The following is a 17948-nucleotide window of genomic DNA, read 5'->3' on the forward strand; positions in this document are numbered from 1 at the left end:
CAGCCATGAATAACACAGACTACAGAGTTGGACCAATCCCACCTGCACCAATGACTCTGACTGGGCAAGTTCCTTAACCTTTCTCAGCCTTGGTCTTCTTGGCTGCAATACACTGATAACAAAACACCCATATAACAGATTTGCTGTAAAAGTAAATAATACACATAAAGCCTTTTGCCCAGTACTTGCCCAGTACTTGCCACCTATAAGAGTCAAAAATTGTAGCCAGCATTGTTATAAATGATTACATACAGGTATAAATATTTTTCAGCTAGTCATAGAATGGTATGATGCTAACGTAAAACCTGTTTACACAAAGAAAAAAGAACCCTTTAACGGGAATAAATGGATGTTGACAAGAGTGGAAGAAGTTGTCGGAAGCAATCTCAGTTTCCAAACCAATTTAAAGTGAACTCCAAGTAAGTAAAAATACATTTGATCAAAGTCAGGGACTGCTTCCCTTCCCTTGAGAACTCTCAAGCAGCTAGCACAATGTGAAGTGTATGCTGGTTAGTCAACAAATACCTAAGAGACGTGGCATTAAGAACTCCTGTGCTCATGCTCCCAGAACTTGTCACTAGGAAAACACATAATTCCAGAGCTCTCAGATTTTCTCATGCTCCATGAAAAGTTAAAGACAACCAGAAGACTTTTCTAGATTTGTCTTCATTGTCTAATTAAACTACACATAGCTTACCCTCTCTCCAATTTCAGTTTGGTCTCCGAATGGTAGTAAGTCAATATCCGGCTGAAGAGAGCAGGCATCTGTGACAGCTTTGTACCTTTGGGAGAAAATATTTTGAGTTTTTAGATCACTATTAACATACTGCCCATAAACTAAGTCCCAGGTCCAATGTCTTGGAAGCTGAAATAAAACACTTATTGAACAATTTAGTATACACTAGCCTCTACACTAGGCTTGTAGATACAAAGATAAATAGATATTTGTTCCCACTTTTATAAAACTATTAACAAGGATCTACTGCATAGCAGAGGGAACTATATTCAATGTCTTGTAATAACGTATAATGGAAAAGAATCTGAAAAAGAATAGATATAAATAAGTACAACTAAATCACTTTGCTGTATACCTGAAACTAACAAAACATTGTAAATTATACTTCAGTGAAAAAAGTGGTTAAAATTTTTTTTAAAAAACTATTAAATGGAGCAGAATATTGACATAGAAACATACAATAAAAATGTACCTTGTTAGGTACTGAATATAGATGGGTAGGTATAAAGTGCTCCTAGAATACACAGGAAGACATGACCGACTGCTCTGAGAAATTAGTGACGTCTTTGAGAGGGGGCGAGTTGTAAGGTGTATCCAGAAAGATGAGCTGTAATTTTCCAGGAATGAAAATGAGGGAAGGGAGGCTTAAGGAACTGCACGAAGGTGAACAAGTTCACGGTGCATGTGAGGGATAAGAGGAGGCTCACTGGGGCTAAAGCATGGGTTACAGGTGGGGAATCTGTGTCCACAATCATGATGCTGAAGGGAGGAGAAAACGGAAGAAGATGAGGACTGATGTACTCAAGTTGACCTAAGGCTGGATCTGGAAATTGGACGGACTGGAAATACAGGGAAGCATGGGCACTGGGAGTGCTAGGGAAAATATCAATGGTTTCATTTTCTCAATCACCTGGTCTTAAAATATTCAAGTCATTCTTGATTCTTCCCTTTTCTTCCCCCTGCTCTTATTTTGTCCATTCTTATTCTAGAATGCTTTTCTGTCAACCATCTCTTCTTCCATTTCTACAGTCACTGCCAAGTGCAGGCAACAAACACAGCATGCCTGGGTCATTATCCCATCAAGCTTCTAAATGTCTTTTTGCTCCTAATACAGATTCATCCCACATAAATCTCTTACGGCGCTGCCAGAGCACATTCACTTTGTCAGTCCCCTTTCTAACACTTGCTGTGCCTCCCGAGAATGTCAGATTTATATCCGGCTGGCTTTTAAGGCACTTGACTGTCTCATCTCAGCCTTCCTTTACAATCTAGTTTGCTGCCATCAATACACACAGATCCCTTTCTGTTTGGTTTGTTCCCAGGCCCCAAACAATCCCATGTAATTTGAGTTTTTCCTCCCACACTTTCCTCTCCCTTCCCCCTTCCTCATGCCTCTCCCCAGACCTAATTTTCCTTACCTTTCAGAACCCAGCTCAGGGTCTTAGGACACTCCCTACCCCTCATGCAGGTGGCTTAAGGAAAGGATCTTGCCTTTGTACACTCGAGCGGGTGTTTAAAAGATGATTGAAAGAAGACGTATACTGGCTGCTCCGAGTAACCAGACCCCTCAGATCCCGTATTCCTTTTCTTCTGTCCACGGTTAACCCTTCTTCTGCTCCTTACTGAGATTTTTCTTCTGTTTACCAACAACCTCAGGGCCATGCCCACCTCCTCCCCACACATACACACACACTTCGGTTTCGGCTGTTTATTTTTGGTGTACAAATTCTTCTCAATAATTGTATAGGATGGGCTGAAACTTCCAACGAGGCTTCTCTTACAAGAGTTGACTTAATAGAGCAGGTGATGAGGACGGATGCAGGGGCAAACAGAGAAGAAAGGAAGTCCCGATACAAAGACTCCAGAACCAGGGGATAAGGGTGGGGGGATAAATTGGGAGACTGGGATTGACATATACACTCTACTATATGTAAAATAGATAACTAATAAGAACCTGCTCTATAGCACAGGGAACTCTACTCAATACTCTGTAATGGCCTATGTGGGAAAAGAATCTAAAAAACAGTGGATATATGTATATGTATAACTGGTTCACTTTGCTGTACACGTGAAACTAACACAACATTGTAAATCAACTATAATCCCATAAAAATTTAAAACAAAAAGGCTCCAGAAACCGTGAACCAAAGATAGGGATTAGAAATAGCTGCTCATTTGAGTTCTAAATTTTATACATTCAAAATTACCTCTGTTTGTTGAAAGGACTTCCAAAGGTAATATTTTCTTCCACTGTAGCATTTAATAGCCAAGGCTTTTGAGCTGCGTAAGCCACAGAATACCTGTTCCTACTGGAAAATGGAAAAGAAAAACAAAACACAGCAAGGGTGCTGTGCTGAATCTTTATTTTAGTACAACAAAGAAAAATGAAAGTTGATAAAATATCTCAAAGACAGAAATGGGGAACTTCTAAAAGAGAACATTTTAACAACCATCAACCTTATTAATTAATGGTTAAATATTCCACTAAATTAAAGGGATGAGAACTTAATTAAAACAACACACAAGGTGCAAATTTTATTTTGGTATGCTAAAGAAGTATTTTATGGTATGAACTATTAATTAAAATGTTATTTTTTAAAATGACTATAATTTTAAAAATAATTTAAACATAAATAGCAATTAACTCTAATAGCCACAGATATTTCACTTTATATTAAAAGCATTTTACATAACTCTGAATTTTATATGAATATCTTTTAAAAGATGTGAATTAATACTGTAATTATGGTATGTGTTTGTGGCTTAACTGCATGAACATATTTTAAAATAATAGATAATATTAATAGATAATATAAATATTTCAAAACAAAGAGTGATCTTGAGTCCATTTCAATAACGAAACTACATATTTCAATACATATTGAAATAGTTTATTTTTAAAAAATGATAGCCTCCTCCCTGTCCCCCATTTTTTTGGCTTGCAAATTCTACCAGATGTCTATACATCAGATTTTAATTTGCCATAATTAGGAAAATGCATGTGAGTTGAAGATACAGAAGATGATGAGATTGGGGTAGGGAAGGGGTCAGCTTAAAATTCACACTTCCACAGTTAGTTTATGGTCTGTAAGTACTAATTAAGGAATTAAGGTTAAAAAAGAATAAAGTTAAGAAAAAAAGTAGTTAGAAATGCTCAGTGATCATCCTGAAACATTATGTCTTAGGAGTTTAGAAGGCATGATAATATATAGTATGCTAGCAGTCTCTTAGAAAACCATCTGTGTGGTAAAACAGTGGTTCCCAACCTCTGGCATGTCTGTTTCCCCCTCCCTGCCCCGGGTCCTTTAAGGTTTTTTTTTTGTTTTTAATGGATGAAGCACTTGGCTCTCCAGCTCCAGCTTAGAAGCAGATCCCATCACATTTTAACTCATAAACAATATACATATTAATTCTTATGCAATTTTATCTTATGAAATCCCAAATCCAGTTCGCTAAGAACATTTGAGTTTCAGCCAAAGTTGAGACCCATGTGACTCGTGGAGAAGGTAACAGTTGACACAATGGGCCATTTTGTTTGGCAAATTAATTCTTTTAGCAGCCTCCAAATGTTGGGAACTACTGCTACTGGAAATATTGCTAGCGCATTTTAATAAATGACTTTGTACATTATCAGAATGAATAAACTGACTAGGAGTAAGAGATGGAATATCAGGTAAAGTCTGAGGAAGGAAGTTACGCAGATAAAAATAGAAATAATACCTTCTGGTTGCTTCAAAAGAAGGTTCAGATTCATTTACACTGCAAGTGTGGCAAACAATGTTCATTAATTATGAAATATAAATATAGAATGAATGAGTGTACATATCAGGTAAAAGATAAACATTGAACATATAAAATAGCTACATTTCCCAAATAGTTTTTGATATTAGTCCCAAAGACAAACCAGATAAATGACCGTCTTCCTTTACATCTTCATCAGTGAAGAAATAATTACTTAGTAAGCTTCCAAAAGAAGGACAGCGCTGTTCTCTTTCATATATAATTTGGGTTCATACAATGGTCATGTTCTAGCCCCAACTCTGCTCCAACTACCTGTGTAGATTTAGGTAAACTTTGCAGAACAGTTTCCTAGTTTATACAAGAATTTGATGTTTCCAAGCGCTCCCTACCTTTAATATTTGAATTTAATCTATCTAAATTCCTAATCAGTTACCCTAAGGCATAACAAGAAATACTTTTTGCTCTCTAAACTTGAAGGGTTTAGACACAGCCTGGCCCTTAAGGAACTGGTAAGAAAGACAGACATGCACAATGCATGGTCACACTGTAACATTTTGGTATAATTAATTACTGATTGATATTATTTATGTAAAACAAGGTGTTTGGCTAATTAAATTTAGTTATATCTATTTCATTGGGGAAAAAACACTCGAGGACCTATTTTTTTATTATTCTAAATTTTAATATTTTAGTTGAACTCCATCATTCTGAATTCAAAAACCATACACATAATTAAAGTCTACAAGAACTCCAAGAATAGATCCTATTTCACTTTGGAAAGCATCATATGCTTTTGTGGAGAAAACGTACCTAAGTACATTACTTGGTGATGTTTGGCTTAGTGTTTCTAATGATAAGATTTTCACAACTGCACATTTCTGATGACATCATGGGGTGGTTAATAGAGGTATGGAAAAACAATCTCAGACTGAAACTTCCCTCTCAATAATGATTATTCTCTGATTTAAGTTGCTCATAAAAATAATGAAATGCACAATTTCCCAAGTGATATTTTCCACACAATATGCTTTAGATGCCAAAAAATTTGGATTTTATTTTATTTTTTTTTAGTGGTAAAAAAACCAATAAAGGAACTCAATGGTTTTATTTAATCTGAGGAAGAGAGAAAACAGATGAGGAAGAGCAGGTGTATGGCAGAAATTAATGAATTAATTTTCCTATTGGCCATCCAGGTGGAAATGCCCATCAGACACTTGAAAATGTCAGCCCGAACTGGAGATATGAATTTGGAAGTCACCAATTTTTTTCAATTACTATTGATTAACTCCAACTATATGTATTTAGTATCAAGTGAAAAATATTTATTGATCACCCCCTAGTGCCAAAATACTAGAGATACAGTAAACAAAGAAAAGTCATTCCTTCTTTCATGTTGCTTTCTGTTTGGTGGGAGTGTGACAAGGAAATAAACACCATGATAGGTGAAGCAAAAGGTGATATTAGAGCACAGATGAAGGACACCCAATCCACCTTTGGCAAACCAGGGTAAATAGAGGAGTTGATACCAGAGGGATAAAAGTGGGCTAGATGGAGAAAAGGTGAAGAATATTTCAGACCAAATAAAATACATATTGGATGACCTTAAAGTATCCTGGTCATACAAGGAGCTGATATAAATTTACCATTTCTGAAATGTGGGTGTCAATGGTGAGAGAAGAAAAGTATGAATTTTAAAAACAAGTGGTGAACAGCCGTAGCGAAGGGGCTCATAAACCGTTTTACAGAGTTTGAACTTTTCCACAGAGCCACAGAAAACACTAAAAGGATTTAAACAAGAAAGAGATAACACGTTCAGTTTAGAAATATCACTCCAGTTGCAGAAAGTAACAAATAAATTGGAGGGAGCAAGATGGGAGGTAATACAGAGAGCCTTGAAGGCTGTCAGATACTGGAGATGAGAACGCAGTGCCCTGACTTTGGGTGATGGTGAATGAATGAAGAGAAGTGGACACGTTCATTCAAAGATACCTAGGATTGTGTGATTGACAAGATGGGAAGGGATGGAAGGGAGGAAGGAGTGACAGACAGGGGACACAGATGAGGAAATGTATATGGTGGGGGAAGATATAAAATTTAGAATCAGACACATTCAGTTTGAGATACCTAAGGGATGTCAGAATGACCATGGCCAGAAAGCAGAATTTGAAGCTCAGGAGAGAGATCTGGTAAACAAATGAAGCCTTTGGGATGATTTTCCCTCATAATATATGCCTTAGATCCCAAGGACTTTGGATTCCTTCCTTTACTAGTGAAAAGCCAATAAATGACTTCAACAATGCTATCACAACGAAGTGAACAAAGAAGCAGGAGCAGATAGCGGAAACTAATATCATGGGAAGCTATGTGATGGCCCAGCAAGTATATATAGAGGCAGAAAAGAAGGGGACAAAGACGGAACCTTGAAAAACATCACTATTTAACAAATGGCCAAGGAAGAGACATCTGCAGAGGGGATTGAGAGGAGCAGGCAAGAGTTCTAAGAGGAAAACTTGACTGTGAGTTTCACTGGAAACTAAGCAAGGAAACCTTTTGAAGAAGAAAGGTATGGGCAACAACGTCAAGTGGACAGGAGGTCAAAGGGGGAAGGGGAGGGTGGGACGAATTGGGAGACTAGGAATGACACACATACACTACCGTGCGTAAAATAGATAGCTAGTGGGAACCTGCTGTATAGCACAGGCAGCTCAGCTTTGGTGCTCTGTGACGACCTAGATGGGTGGGATGGTGGGGATGGGAAGGAGGTCCAAGAGGGAGGGGATATAGGTGTACATATAGCTGATTCACTTTGTTGTACAGCAGAAACTAACACAACATTGTAAAGCAATTATACTCCAATAAAAAATAAATAATTTTTTTTAAAGTGCACAGTGAATTTAATAACTAGGATGGCACTGATGGACTGGATAAGAATAGTTTCAGTGGAGTGGCAGAGGTAGACATGAGACTGCAGTAGACTGAGGTGAGAGGAGAATAAAAGGAACTGGAGGGAAAGAGGAAAGACTTTTATTAATTTATTTAAAATATTTATTTATTTTAGCTGCACCAGGTCTTAGTTGGGGCATGCAGATTCTTAGTTGCTGCATGCGTGCGGGAACTAGTTCCCCAACCAGGGATTGAACCTGGGCCCACTGCATCGGGAGCATGGAGTCTTACCCACTGGACCACCAGGGAAGTCCCAGGAAAGGCCTTTTTATCTACAAAAAGAAGGTGAGAGAGTGGTAGTTGAAAGGGGCTGTGGGCTGAGATTAGAAAGATAATAGGGATGGAGATGGAAAGAGAGAGAGAGAGAGAGAGAGAGAGAGAAAGAGAGAGAGAAGAGAAGAGTCCTGTGTGTCTACAAAGAGAAATGGAAAGAGCCCAGGTCTGGGTTAGATATGAAGTAGATGAAAAGCAACAGGCAACATGCTTGGCTTGAGGGTGTCTCAGTCTAGGAAGGAGACCAGCCCACATTATTTATTTGAACAAACTGCAGAGGGACCAGAAGAGAAGGTACATTTCAGTCCACCTGGGAAATTAGAGAAGATTTTGTCAAAGACACAACATCAGAGTTGACACCAGAAAAAAAAGTGAGGCCACCAACCTGGGAGAGGGCATTATAGAGGAGGTATGTGTATTTGAAAACTACCTGCAGTCCAGTGTTACTGGAACACAATGGAAAGGGTGGGTGGAATGGCAGGATAAGAATTTAAGAAGTCAGATAGGGACCACATCGGGAAAGGCCCTTTTATGCAAAGGTGTCTAGAATATTTCTTCTACGCTTTGGCCAGTCAAGAAAAGAATTATAAGCAAGAAGAAAGTAATTAGATTTTCATGTCAAAAGGTAAATCTCACAACAGTGTAAAGAAAGGTGAGGGAGTGAGTAGTTCACAGTGAGTAGTTCACAAATGCGATTAAGTACCTGAACCAGGAAAATTAAAATAGATACAAAAATGGAAGAACAGACATAAGAAAAGTGATTGGTTGGATTTTGCAGGCGATAGAGAAAGAAGAATCTAGGTTGAATCCTTGACCCCTGACTTGGGCTCCTACCAACTGATTTCAGGGGGTGAGAACACAACCCTTCCAGGATACAGGCGGAGAAGCAGGTTTTGGAAACATGAGCTCAGTTTGGATGTGTTCAATTTGGAGCTCGTATAAGGCTTTTTGGAGGAGCTATTAGGTTTTCAGAAGAAGGTTCTTGGCCAGAAATGTACACTGGTGTGTCATTAGTACTTAGAGAGAACACTGAAGTCAAAGATATAAATAAAGGAAGGGGATCCTACAGTAGACTGTATATTCTTCCTCACCTTCCATCTCCACTCGTATTGCAGCTCCTTATGGTTTAACTCATTAATTTTGGCTTATTCTTAAAATGTAAGTTCAAGGATCGTTCATGTATGCCTCCCCCCTAAAAAAACCTTGTTGATCCCACAAACTCAACTCAGGTCACCTATGATTTGTTCTTATAAAACCCTGTACTTTTTCTTCCTGATATTTAAAAAATTTAACCAAATAATTTTGAAACTACTTTCTTACTTCCTCATGGCCTTTCCTGCCGAACACTACGCTTCATGAGAATAGGGGGCTGGTTTCCCTTCTTCAGTTATCTACCCCCAACAATGAAGACAATGATATGCATGTTACAGGTGTCCAATACACACTTTAAACAAATGAATAAGTAAAAGTATCATGGAAACCAAGAAAGGAGTTGGTTTCAGGGAGTCATCCGTGGTGAACAGTTTCAAAAGCTAAGGAGAAGTTAAGCATGATTGAGAACAAATTATGACAATTGAGCATTTAGGCAGTCATGACGAGAACAAAGAGGTTAAGTGTGGGTAGATTCTTCTTTTAAAAGGAGAAATGCTCCCGTTGTTTATGATAGGAAAGACCTTTTTTAAAAATGGAGGATCATGGGAATTCCCTGGTGGTCCAGTAGTTAAGACTTCACCTTCCAATGCAGTGGGTGAGGGTTCGATCCCTGGTCGGAGAGCTAAGATCCCACATGCCTTGTGGCCAAAACACCAAAACATAAAACAGAAGCAATACTGTAACAAATTCAATAAAGACTTTAAAAATGGTCCACATCAAAAAAATCTTTAAAAATAAAATAAAATAAAATGGAGGATCATGGAATGAGGAGGGCAAGAAATTAAAGACTTCCATCAGAAAGAAGGGTTAATTCATGTAGTAACGTCATGCAAAAGGCAAAACAGCATATGGAGGATCTTCACTTCTGAAGTCCTCCCCTTGCAGGATTTAGATATATTTTCCTTTAAGAGTAAAAGTTAAATCGCATATACTAGTTTCAGAGGAAGAAAGAAAAGGTAGATATAGATCCATTTGTAGGTAGTCATTTCCCATGAACAAATTAAAAAATTATTCTCTTTCATTTTCCATGAGTAATGTAGCCCTTAACTTCTAGAGACCACCTCTCCAAACTTTTCACTTAACGATATGTTTAATCAAATTCAACTGAGGAAGGTTATTTTCTTCTCTTCCTAAATAAATAAATAAATAGAGTTCACTCCGAATTCCAACATCAGATCTTATCTGATTACATGAAAATCACCGGTTCCATGTCTGTAGACTCATCGTCCACCATTCGATGTGGCAGTGAACAGTGATGAAGGCAAGCGAGAAAGCGAGGAGGTCAAATGGAAAATCCCCTTCTGGACAATGGCATCCAATTTCACTTCCACATGCAGGGTTTTGTGTGTATTTTCCTTCAAGAGTAAAAGTTAAACTTGGTATTCTAGCAACTTCCAAGTTCATGGTTGGTACCTTACGGAATGGGAAAGAGTGACTTTTGCAAGCTTAAATCAGGAACAATATTTGGAAGAAGGGGAGCTAGACGTGGGCGCAAATATGCTATATCATGTCTGATCCAGAAAAGCTGACTCATGTTATCACCCCTTCATGTCAGGCAACATCACATGAAAAGGAGTAACTCCTCAATTCGCCAGTCCTAGAGTAACTCAGCCACTGTTATAAAGCCAATTTGCAAATTAGCACCAAGACATTAGCAAATAGAACATCATGACAGATGGGGTCTGACAGAATGGCTGATGGCATGGGCAAGGTGGAAGAAAAAGAAAGGGAAACCAAAGATAAATGATGGCTATGTCTCACATGATTACCACAATTCTTACACATTCTGGACTCCCTCATTGGAACGGTCCATTGGGTAAAGAGTTTTATTTAGTCCTAGTTCCCAAGATGTCAGTAGGAATTATTATTTATCATGACAATTAGGAAAGGACAACTTCAGTCAGGCAGGATATTCGCTTTTCAACAAATACAGAGCACACCCAGATGCAGGGGCAAGAACCCTGGCATTCTGACAAGTTTGGAGAATTTTTCAGTCCCTCCCTCATCTCTCTCTCCTTTCTCTTCTGGGGCTACTGCATGTCAGACTAGGTCAAACATAGCAATTGCCAAGGAGGCATCTATGTATAAATGTCTTTGTGTACCAAGTTCTACCCATGTAGGTCTATCCTGGATGAGCAACAGCGCCTTCTCTCCCGCCCAAAGTAAATATTTCTTGCTGCACCAGGACAGAGTACTTTATAGGACTTTGGTCCTGCCATCTATGAGGACACATTTAAAAATAAAATTCACGCAACCAGAGATACGTGCAGTGATGAAAGAATGACAGCAAGGCACTTGGTGCTTTACCATAACATTTAGTTTATTGCTTTGCTTTATTTTGTTTTGAGCTTTAAAAATTCGGCGAACAATTCAGTCTGCTGCGGTAAAGTACTTCTTTGCATTTACACACCATCAACCTATCAATATTGGTAATTTCTAAATTAGCTTTATTCTAATAACGTTTATATGCCTTTCCTTATTGGACTAGGCACAAATTTTTTTTCCAGGATGAAAATTCATTGCAAATAACTCTTTTAAAAGGGTCAGTATTCTCTGAACATTCCTGATTTGAAAATACGTTTTATCAGATATTAAGGACACCATGGAAAAAATTCAGTAGTTCTCGTAAATAAAGAAAAATAAAACTTCTGTTAGCTTATCTAATCTCTTAAGGGGTTAGTTTTTAATTTGTGTGTGTGTCAGACAAACCCAAATATTTTTTGAAGAAAATTTCAGTCCTTTCTGCCATGAAGAGATGGGATTATTGTCTATTAAGGCAAGTATTCATAAAGAGATGATTTTTAAATTATAGTGATTCTATAAATACTTAGAATTTTCTTAAATCCTTTCTCACATCTTCATTCTATTGGCTCTGACTTTAAGATATAACCTTTTCTTAGCTTTTTTAAAATTAGGATCCATGGGAGATATTTCTTTCTTATTTCTTTAAAAAAAAACCTTAAACTTTATTAAGTATATGTGTGCTTTTTATCTCGTTTCCCTCTTTGACTAGCTTTCATGAAGCTCAGAGTGGAATTTGGGACCCATGTGTTATAAACATGCAAGACTCCAATGCATGGATTTCTACCTATTAACTGCTCAGATTATTATTTAAACCTTATTTTCCTTCTTGATATCTTTATTTTTCAGGCTTTATTATAGTATGTTATATAAAATAATTCACAACTTTTATGAAATTAGATAGGATATAAATGGTATAAATTTGCTTGATATATATATATATATATATACACCCATATATATATGTCTTGCTTAGAAACTCAATAAATAAGTAGACTGTGTAAAATACTTTCCTAATTCCCATATCATTTATTTATCCACTAACAAAATGATAATGATTATTAGTGATAATATTGGGAGTCAATTTGGCCCAAGTGGAGCTAATCTTAAGTAATACTAGAGAAGACTAGATTTTAAGAACATTCTAGAAATATGAAAATAAAATCTCACGCTTTTTCTCTCACATTCTCTCATTCTTTCTCTCTGTTTTAATGCTAGTGAAACAAGGTAAAAACAAAACCCAAATAACTTCATTATAGCCGTACATGTCATACAATATAAGTTAATCCAGTAAAACCTGCTTCTCAAAGCCTGCATCCATCCAACATGGCAGGTGATGGTGGCAGGGTACACACCACCTAGCATCTGACTTCAGGGAACAACAGGGACCCATCATGAAGCAAACTGCAGGGAACAGCTATTACCGAGCTCTCTACTGGGTAAGCACTAAACAGTTTCATGTCTACCACTCCAACAGGAATAAACTGTACCCTCAACATTTCTCAGCCTCCTTCTTTCACCAAGGATACCAAAAATAGGATTTATAGTTCTGCTGTTTCCAGCTCAAATTTCACATCCAAGCATCTCCGTCTCTTAATTGGAGTTTAAAATAGAGTCTATTCTAAAAATGCCTGTAAATAGTTTTTACTCATTCTTAAGAGATGCCTGTGTATGTAAACAGTAGATTAAGCCACAATGGAACTTACAATGATAAGAACTAAATGATATTAAAGGACATGTGTAGGTCTAGGGCAAGGTTTCCTCAGCACAACTGACATGTGGAGCCAGATAATTCTTTGTTGTGGGGAGGCGGTCCTGTGCGTTGTAGGATGTCTAGTAGCATTTCTGGCCTCCACTAACTAGATCGGTAGCAGCCCAATTCCCCTAGAATGACAACCAAAAATGTCTCTAGACATTGCCCAATGTCCACTAGGGACAAAATCACACCTGGTTGGGAACCACTGGTCTATAATCCAATATCTTAGATAAACTGTAAACAATTTCTCCATAAACTGCTAATGGGGGAGGGGGTCTACCAGGTAGATCAAACTAAAGAAATATGATTCATTCTTTATTACACAATTATATAATATTATGGTTCTGAGTCACTTTATTACTACAATGTGCTCTGAAGAACCCCAAACAACCATTCAAATATACAGAAGAAGCACCATGTCTTTGGGGTTGCACAACACACTAGTCTGACCCAGTCATGTCCCTAACTAGACACTTCTAGTGTCTAGTTTTAAGTTGGATGTGAAGAGAAAAGGCTGATTTCTCAGCCCCTTATGAAGAGTTTGGAAAAGATTATTCGATATTTCTTCTCTGAACACTGGACCACTAAAGCTCTGTGTGCACATATGCTTTATAAATAATGCAAGTTTTCCATAACTTCTTTGATTATGGGATGAATTTTTACGTTGTATTTCTTTGAGTGTTACCCATATAACTTTCAAAATCTATCTTTACAATCCCAATCTTACTTAAAAGCAACATACAAGTTTCTCTCTGATAAACCTCTGTAATAAATTGCTTTATAATTTTTAATTTACAACATTTAAAGTTTCCACTAATTTGATCTTTTTTTAAGCTATGCTTATTTCTGAGGGGTCCTCAGAGTCCTAACACGGAAATCTATTGCTCTAATTTCTTCCCTTGAGAGATCATCAGATGTATGACAGAGCAATAGAAACTAATTAAAAATACACATACTTGCTCCAGTGAACTTTTCCCTCCACTGTCTGCATCTCACCGAGGATGGCAAGGAGAAGAGAGGACTTCCCACATCCCACCTGGCCCACAATCATGGTTAACTGACCTACAGAAAAGAAACAAAGGATAATAACAGGATGAGATGGAATTCACTTAGTAAAATAAAATCAAAACACATTTAGAAAAGGTTGATGTTTCACAATCAATGGGCCAGTTTTGGTCTCCAGCAATAAAGTATTCTAAACAGCTCCCTTCCCTGATACTAAGTTTTTTGGAAAATAGAAGAAAAATTAAAATCTATAGGTCTTGATGTATTATTTTTAAAACTCTCAGAATAACTGACACTAGTAAAGAAAGCTGTGAAATACTTGCATAAATCATCTAGATTATTGTTACCTTTATTATTCAATTCATTCAGGAGAAAAAGGCAATTTTGACTAAAATAGGTAATTGGGCTTAAAATGATTTGGGGGCTGTTCTTAAAATACTTTGATGTGCATGTATAATAGAAAAATCCCAACTACTGACCATGAGGTCAAGTCAAAAACCTAATTCTATTCAATTATCTAGACATTTTAAATAAAAATACTGGGTATTTATGTCTTAAATATCTTGAAAACTTCATCAGGTTTCCTCAGGGATAGAAAACTATTTTCTCATACATCCTTTCTTTAAATTCTTTCTTCCAAAAAATGAGAAATGAACTACTCCATTATTTAAATGCCACAAATCAGCAAATAAACTGAAAGCAATTCATTTGGATGGTAAATAACTTGTCCAAAGGTCCACACTCTGTAGTGTAAGGCAGGCAGGTCTTATAATTCCCAGTCATCCTCACAGTGATACAGGGGTTCACGAGTTTCATGGTGCAAATAAATATTAGTTATGTTTGTCTTGAAAAAGTCTTTCTCTCCTTTTGTTAGGCTCGGTTATGTTGGAAAACCATGGTCATGATAGTTAACAATTACAAACCCGAGTAACAAATGATTCTTACCTGTTGGAATTCGAATATTTATATTAGATAAGGTAGCTAAACCACTGCCCCATGAAAAGTACCCATTTGTGACCTAGAAAATAAGAATACAGAAATTAAGTTATAAAATTATGTAAATATGTGGTGTTAGAGAATTATTCCAATTAAAATAGATTTCTTTCTAAAGCACTGTAAGACTTTCAACACAGTAGAACACACAGTGCTGAAATTCTAATTTAGAGTTATAACTGCTTAGAGGTAAATGAAACACAAAAAGAATGGAAGTGAGAGGAGGGTCTTTAAATTAATGGTATTATGAAGAATGCTAAAAATTCCAACAATTTTCCCTGAAAATTTGGGATCATTTCTATGTGAACATTCTTAAAAATCAATCACCCAAATATTGTCCAGTGTAACTGCTACACTGATGATTTTCACACTGCTGCAATTCCCAGAATCCTGTGATGCAAAGTAAAGAACAGAAATAACTATAAATTATTCCAACAAAATGACTCCACTAGCTAAGAAGGAAGGTTTTGTAATGAATAAGTTTCCTGAACTATGTGGATTTATCACTCTTCATTGATCTTAAAAGAAAAAGTAAAGGGGAGGAAGAAACAGCACAAAAATGAGGCAACATTGCTTGGTGGTATAAACCTCAACAACCAGCAAACAAACAAAAAGACCTTAGAGTCATCCAAAGCAATCTATTGTTTTAATATGTGTCAAGAAAACTTGATAGTTTTAACAGTTACAAAAATGGGAAACGAAAGAGGTATAACAGAACCCAAGGGTTGGAAGGGTGAACAGAGACAGATGAGGGGAGAGAAAGTGCCTGAAAAATTAGAGGAAACTAAAGTAAGGCTGCACTTTGCTCATAAATTAATATTTTCTTTCCAAACCCCAAGTGATGAAATTTCTAAGCTCATTTTTGTTCAGGAATTTTGCAGAATAGATTGGTAATATCTAAATTATAACTAAAAATATCCTTTAAAAGCTCTTAAAATGAACAACTAAAGAGTGCAAAAGTTACCTGAAAAGGCTAGATTATGTTTTTCCATGTAAGTTTTCTCTAGCGTGGAAAATGTATGGCATTTAATAATATCCATCACATAGATATGCATGAAATTAGTCCTGGAAGGAGGGTGGCCTGGAAGGGCTTAGTAACTAATCACTTTACAAATACCTGCTGAGCACCCAGTCAATGTGAAGTCCTGCGTTAGGACTGATGTGGACTACAAAGAAGGTATAATGCATCCTCCCTGCTTCCCTGCTCAATTGAGCTTACAGTCAATTGAGTGGTAAACCAAGGCAAGAGAGTATGGGCTAAGTAACAAATAGAGGGGCAGACAGACGAAAGTGCAACAGTAGTTCATAAGGAAAATCATTTACATCTGAGATGAGTCAAAAAAAGAAAATATTTTGAAAAAGGAGGGCCTTTGAGCTAGTTTTGGAAAATATGCTGAATTTCAGCAAAGGTATTTCTGAGTAAAGAGTTACAGTGAGAACAGGTTCAGGATCAGAAAACCATGAAGCATGTTATGAGAAATAATGAATAAAGCTGGCTGGGGCAGAGGTTTAAGATACAGTGGCTAAGTGACAAAGGATGCTCAAAGAAAATCTAGTCTTCAAGGCTGAGAATCCCTCTTTCTCAGAGAAAGTGGAGAGCAGGCTAAACGAGGTGCAAATACAGATGGGCTGGGGAGAGGGTCAGCAGGGAACTGAGAGGCCCTCCATAACAACCTTTACGTTTTCAATGAACTGAAAGGGAAGGTTATCTGTAGAAACAGGAGGTGGCCAAAGGAGAGAGAGAACGAGGTGGGAGGAGATTGGTGACAGATGAAGAGCTACTGTAGGTGATGGAGAATCATGCTGAAGGGAGGCATGGGAAAGGATTGCCAAGAACCATAGAGAGTCAGCCGAGCGTGGAGGTAATGAAGCTCTGGCCATGCCAACTTGTACCATTAAGTTGTTTTCTCCACAGAACTTAGCACCCTGGGTACAGGAGCGCAGAAGGCATGGGGTTGAATGGCTACAGAAGGATGTGAAAGGGCTGGGAGAAAGAAGGGGCTCAAGTTACCGCAGGTTGCAATGAGGTTAAAAGCCAATGGTGGTGTAATGCATTGGGAGATTGGGATTGACATATATACACTAATATGTATAAAATGGATAACTAATAAGAACCTGCTGTATAAAAAAATAAATAAAATAAAAAATAATGTGGGGGAAAAAAAAGCCAATGCCAGTGAAGGTGAAGCCCTGAGGGAGCTGGAGGGTAGGGCTGTGATGTCGGTGACTGGCTGGTATAACAGAGGCTAAGATCTCAGAGGGGCTGTGCGTCTAAGAGGTGGCCAAGTGTGAGTGCAGGTGAGTTTGTGGAAATGGATGGGTGGTCGATTAAGGGGCTTGGGGGCTGGGATACTAGATGGGCTGTGAACCTGGAAGTTTAAATCACATCCAGGTGTGGCATTTACTAAGGTAGAAAGCTGGACTCGGAAACAGGCACCTAAATCTTCAGTGAAGGTGGGTGAGTGATTATGAGGTCCTCTGATCACAGACATGAGAAAGGTACAACATGCTACAGCTTCACAAGAGTGTGAGAGAGGAAAGATGTGGTTGGAAACCAGCAGGGAAGAACCAGAAGAATACAGTGTCACCTCCGAATTTGGTCCTACACAAAAGTATAAGAGTGAACAGAGCTCACTTGAGAGGGATGGAGGAGAGTCAAAGTGAATTCCTCCCGCTGTGATTTGCCCTTCCATTCCCTCCTCCCTCTTACAAAATCGTCTCACTTCTCCACCATAAGGGTTAAAATCCTGGCTTCCCAAACTAGCTGTTTGACCTTGGAAAATCAGCTAATATATAAATCTCCGCAAAGGTACATAAAAGGATAGGTACAAAGATGGTTATCACAGCATGGTTTGTGATGGAGGAAGGATGGAGGCCAACCCAGCAGCCATCACTAGGGGACAAGTAAAAGGCAGGGGTGCATACTATAGAATGCAGTGGTGCAGCTAGAAGGAGCAAACAATTTTAGGAAATTGAAAATATAAATGTTCATGACAATACTACATATTTCACAGGGATATGAGTGTATTTAAGTGCATATATTGAGCA

General features: G+C 37.7%; 1 protein-coding gene across 4 annotated transcripts in view; it reads right to left on the reverse strand.

Annotated features, from left to right (window-relative positions):
- The window catches only part of ABCC9 (ATP binding cassette subfamily C member 9), a 148438-nt gene that overhangs the window by 70171 nt on the left and 60319 nt on the right, over positions 1-17948 (reverse strand). For 3 of the 4 annotated variants that reach the window (XM_004270927.3, XM_049694240.1, XM_049694241.1), the window contains exons 18-22: positions 14853-14925; positions 13859-13964; positions 4457-4495; positions 2944-3045; positions 698-782 (exon numbers count right to left, since the gene is read on the reverse strand). In XM_004270927.3, coding sequence (XP_004270975.1) covers positions 698-782; positions 2944-3045; positions 4457-4495; positions 13859-13964; positions 14853-14925 — 405 coding nt within the window. The remainder of the gene's footprint in view (positions 1-697; positions 783-2943; positions 3046-4456; positions 4496-13858; positions 13965-14852; positions 14926-17948) is intronic. The other variant, XM_049694242.1, reaches the window with a different exon arrangement.

The sequence above is a fragment of the Orcinus orca genome, chromosome 11 (genome assembly GCF_937001465.1).
Source record: "Orcinus orca chromosome 11, mOrcOrc1.1, whole genome shotgun sequence".
NCBI lineage: Eukaryota > Metazoa > Chordata > Mammalia > Artiodactyla > Delphinidae > Orcinus > Orcinus orca.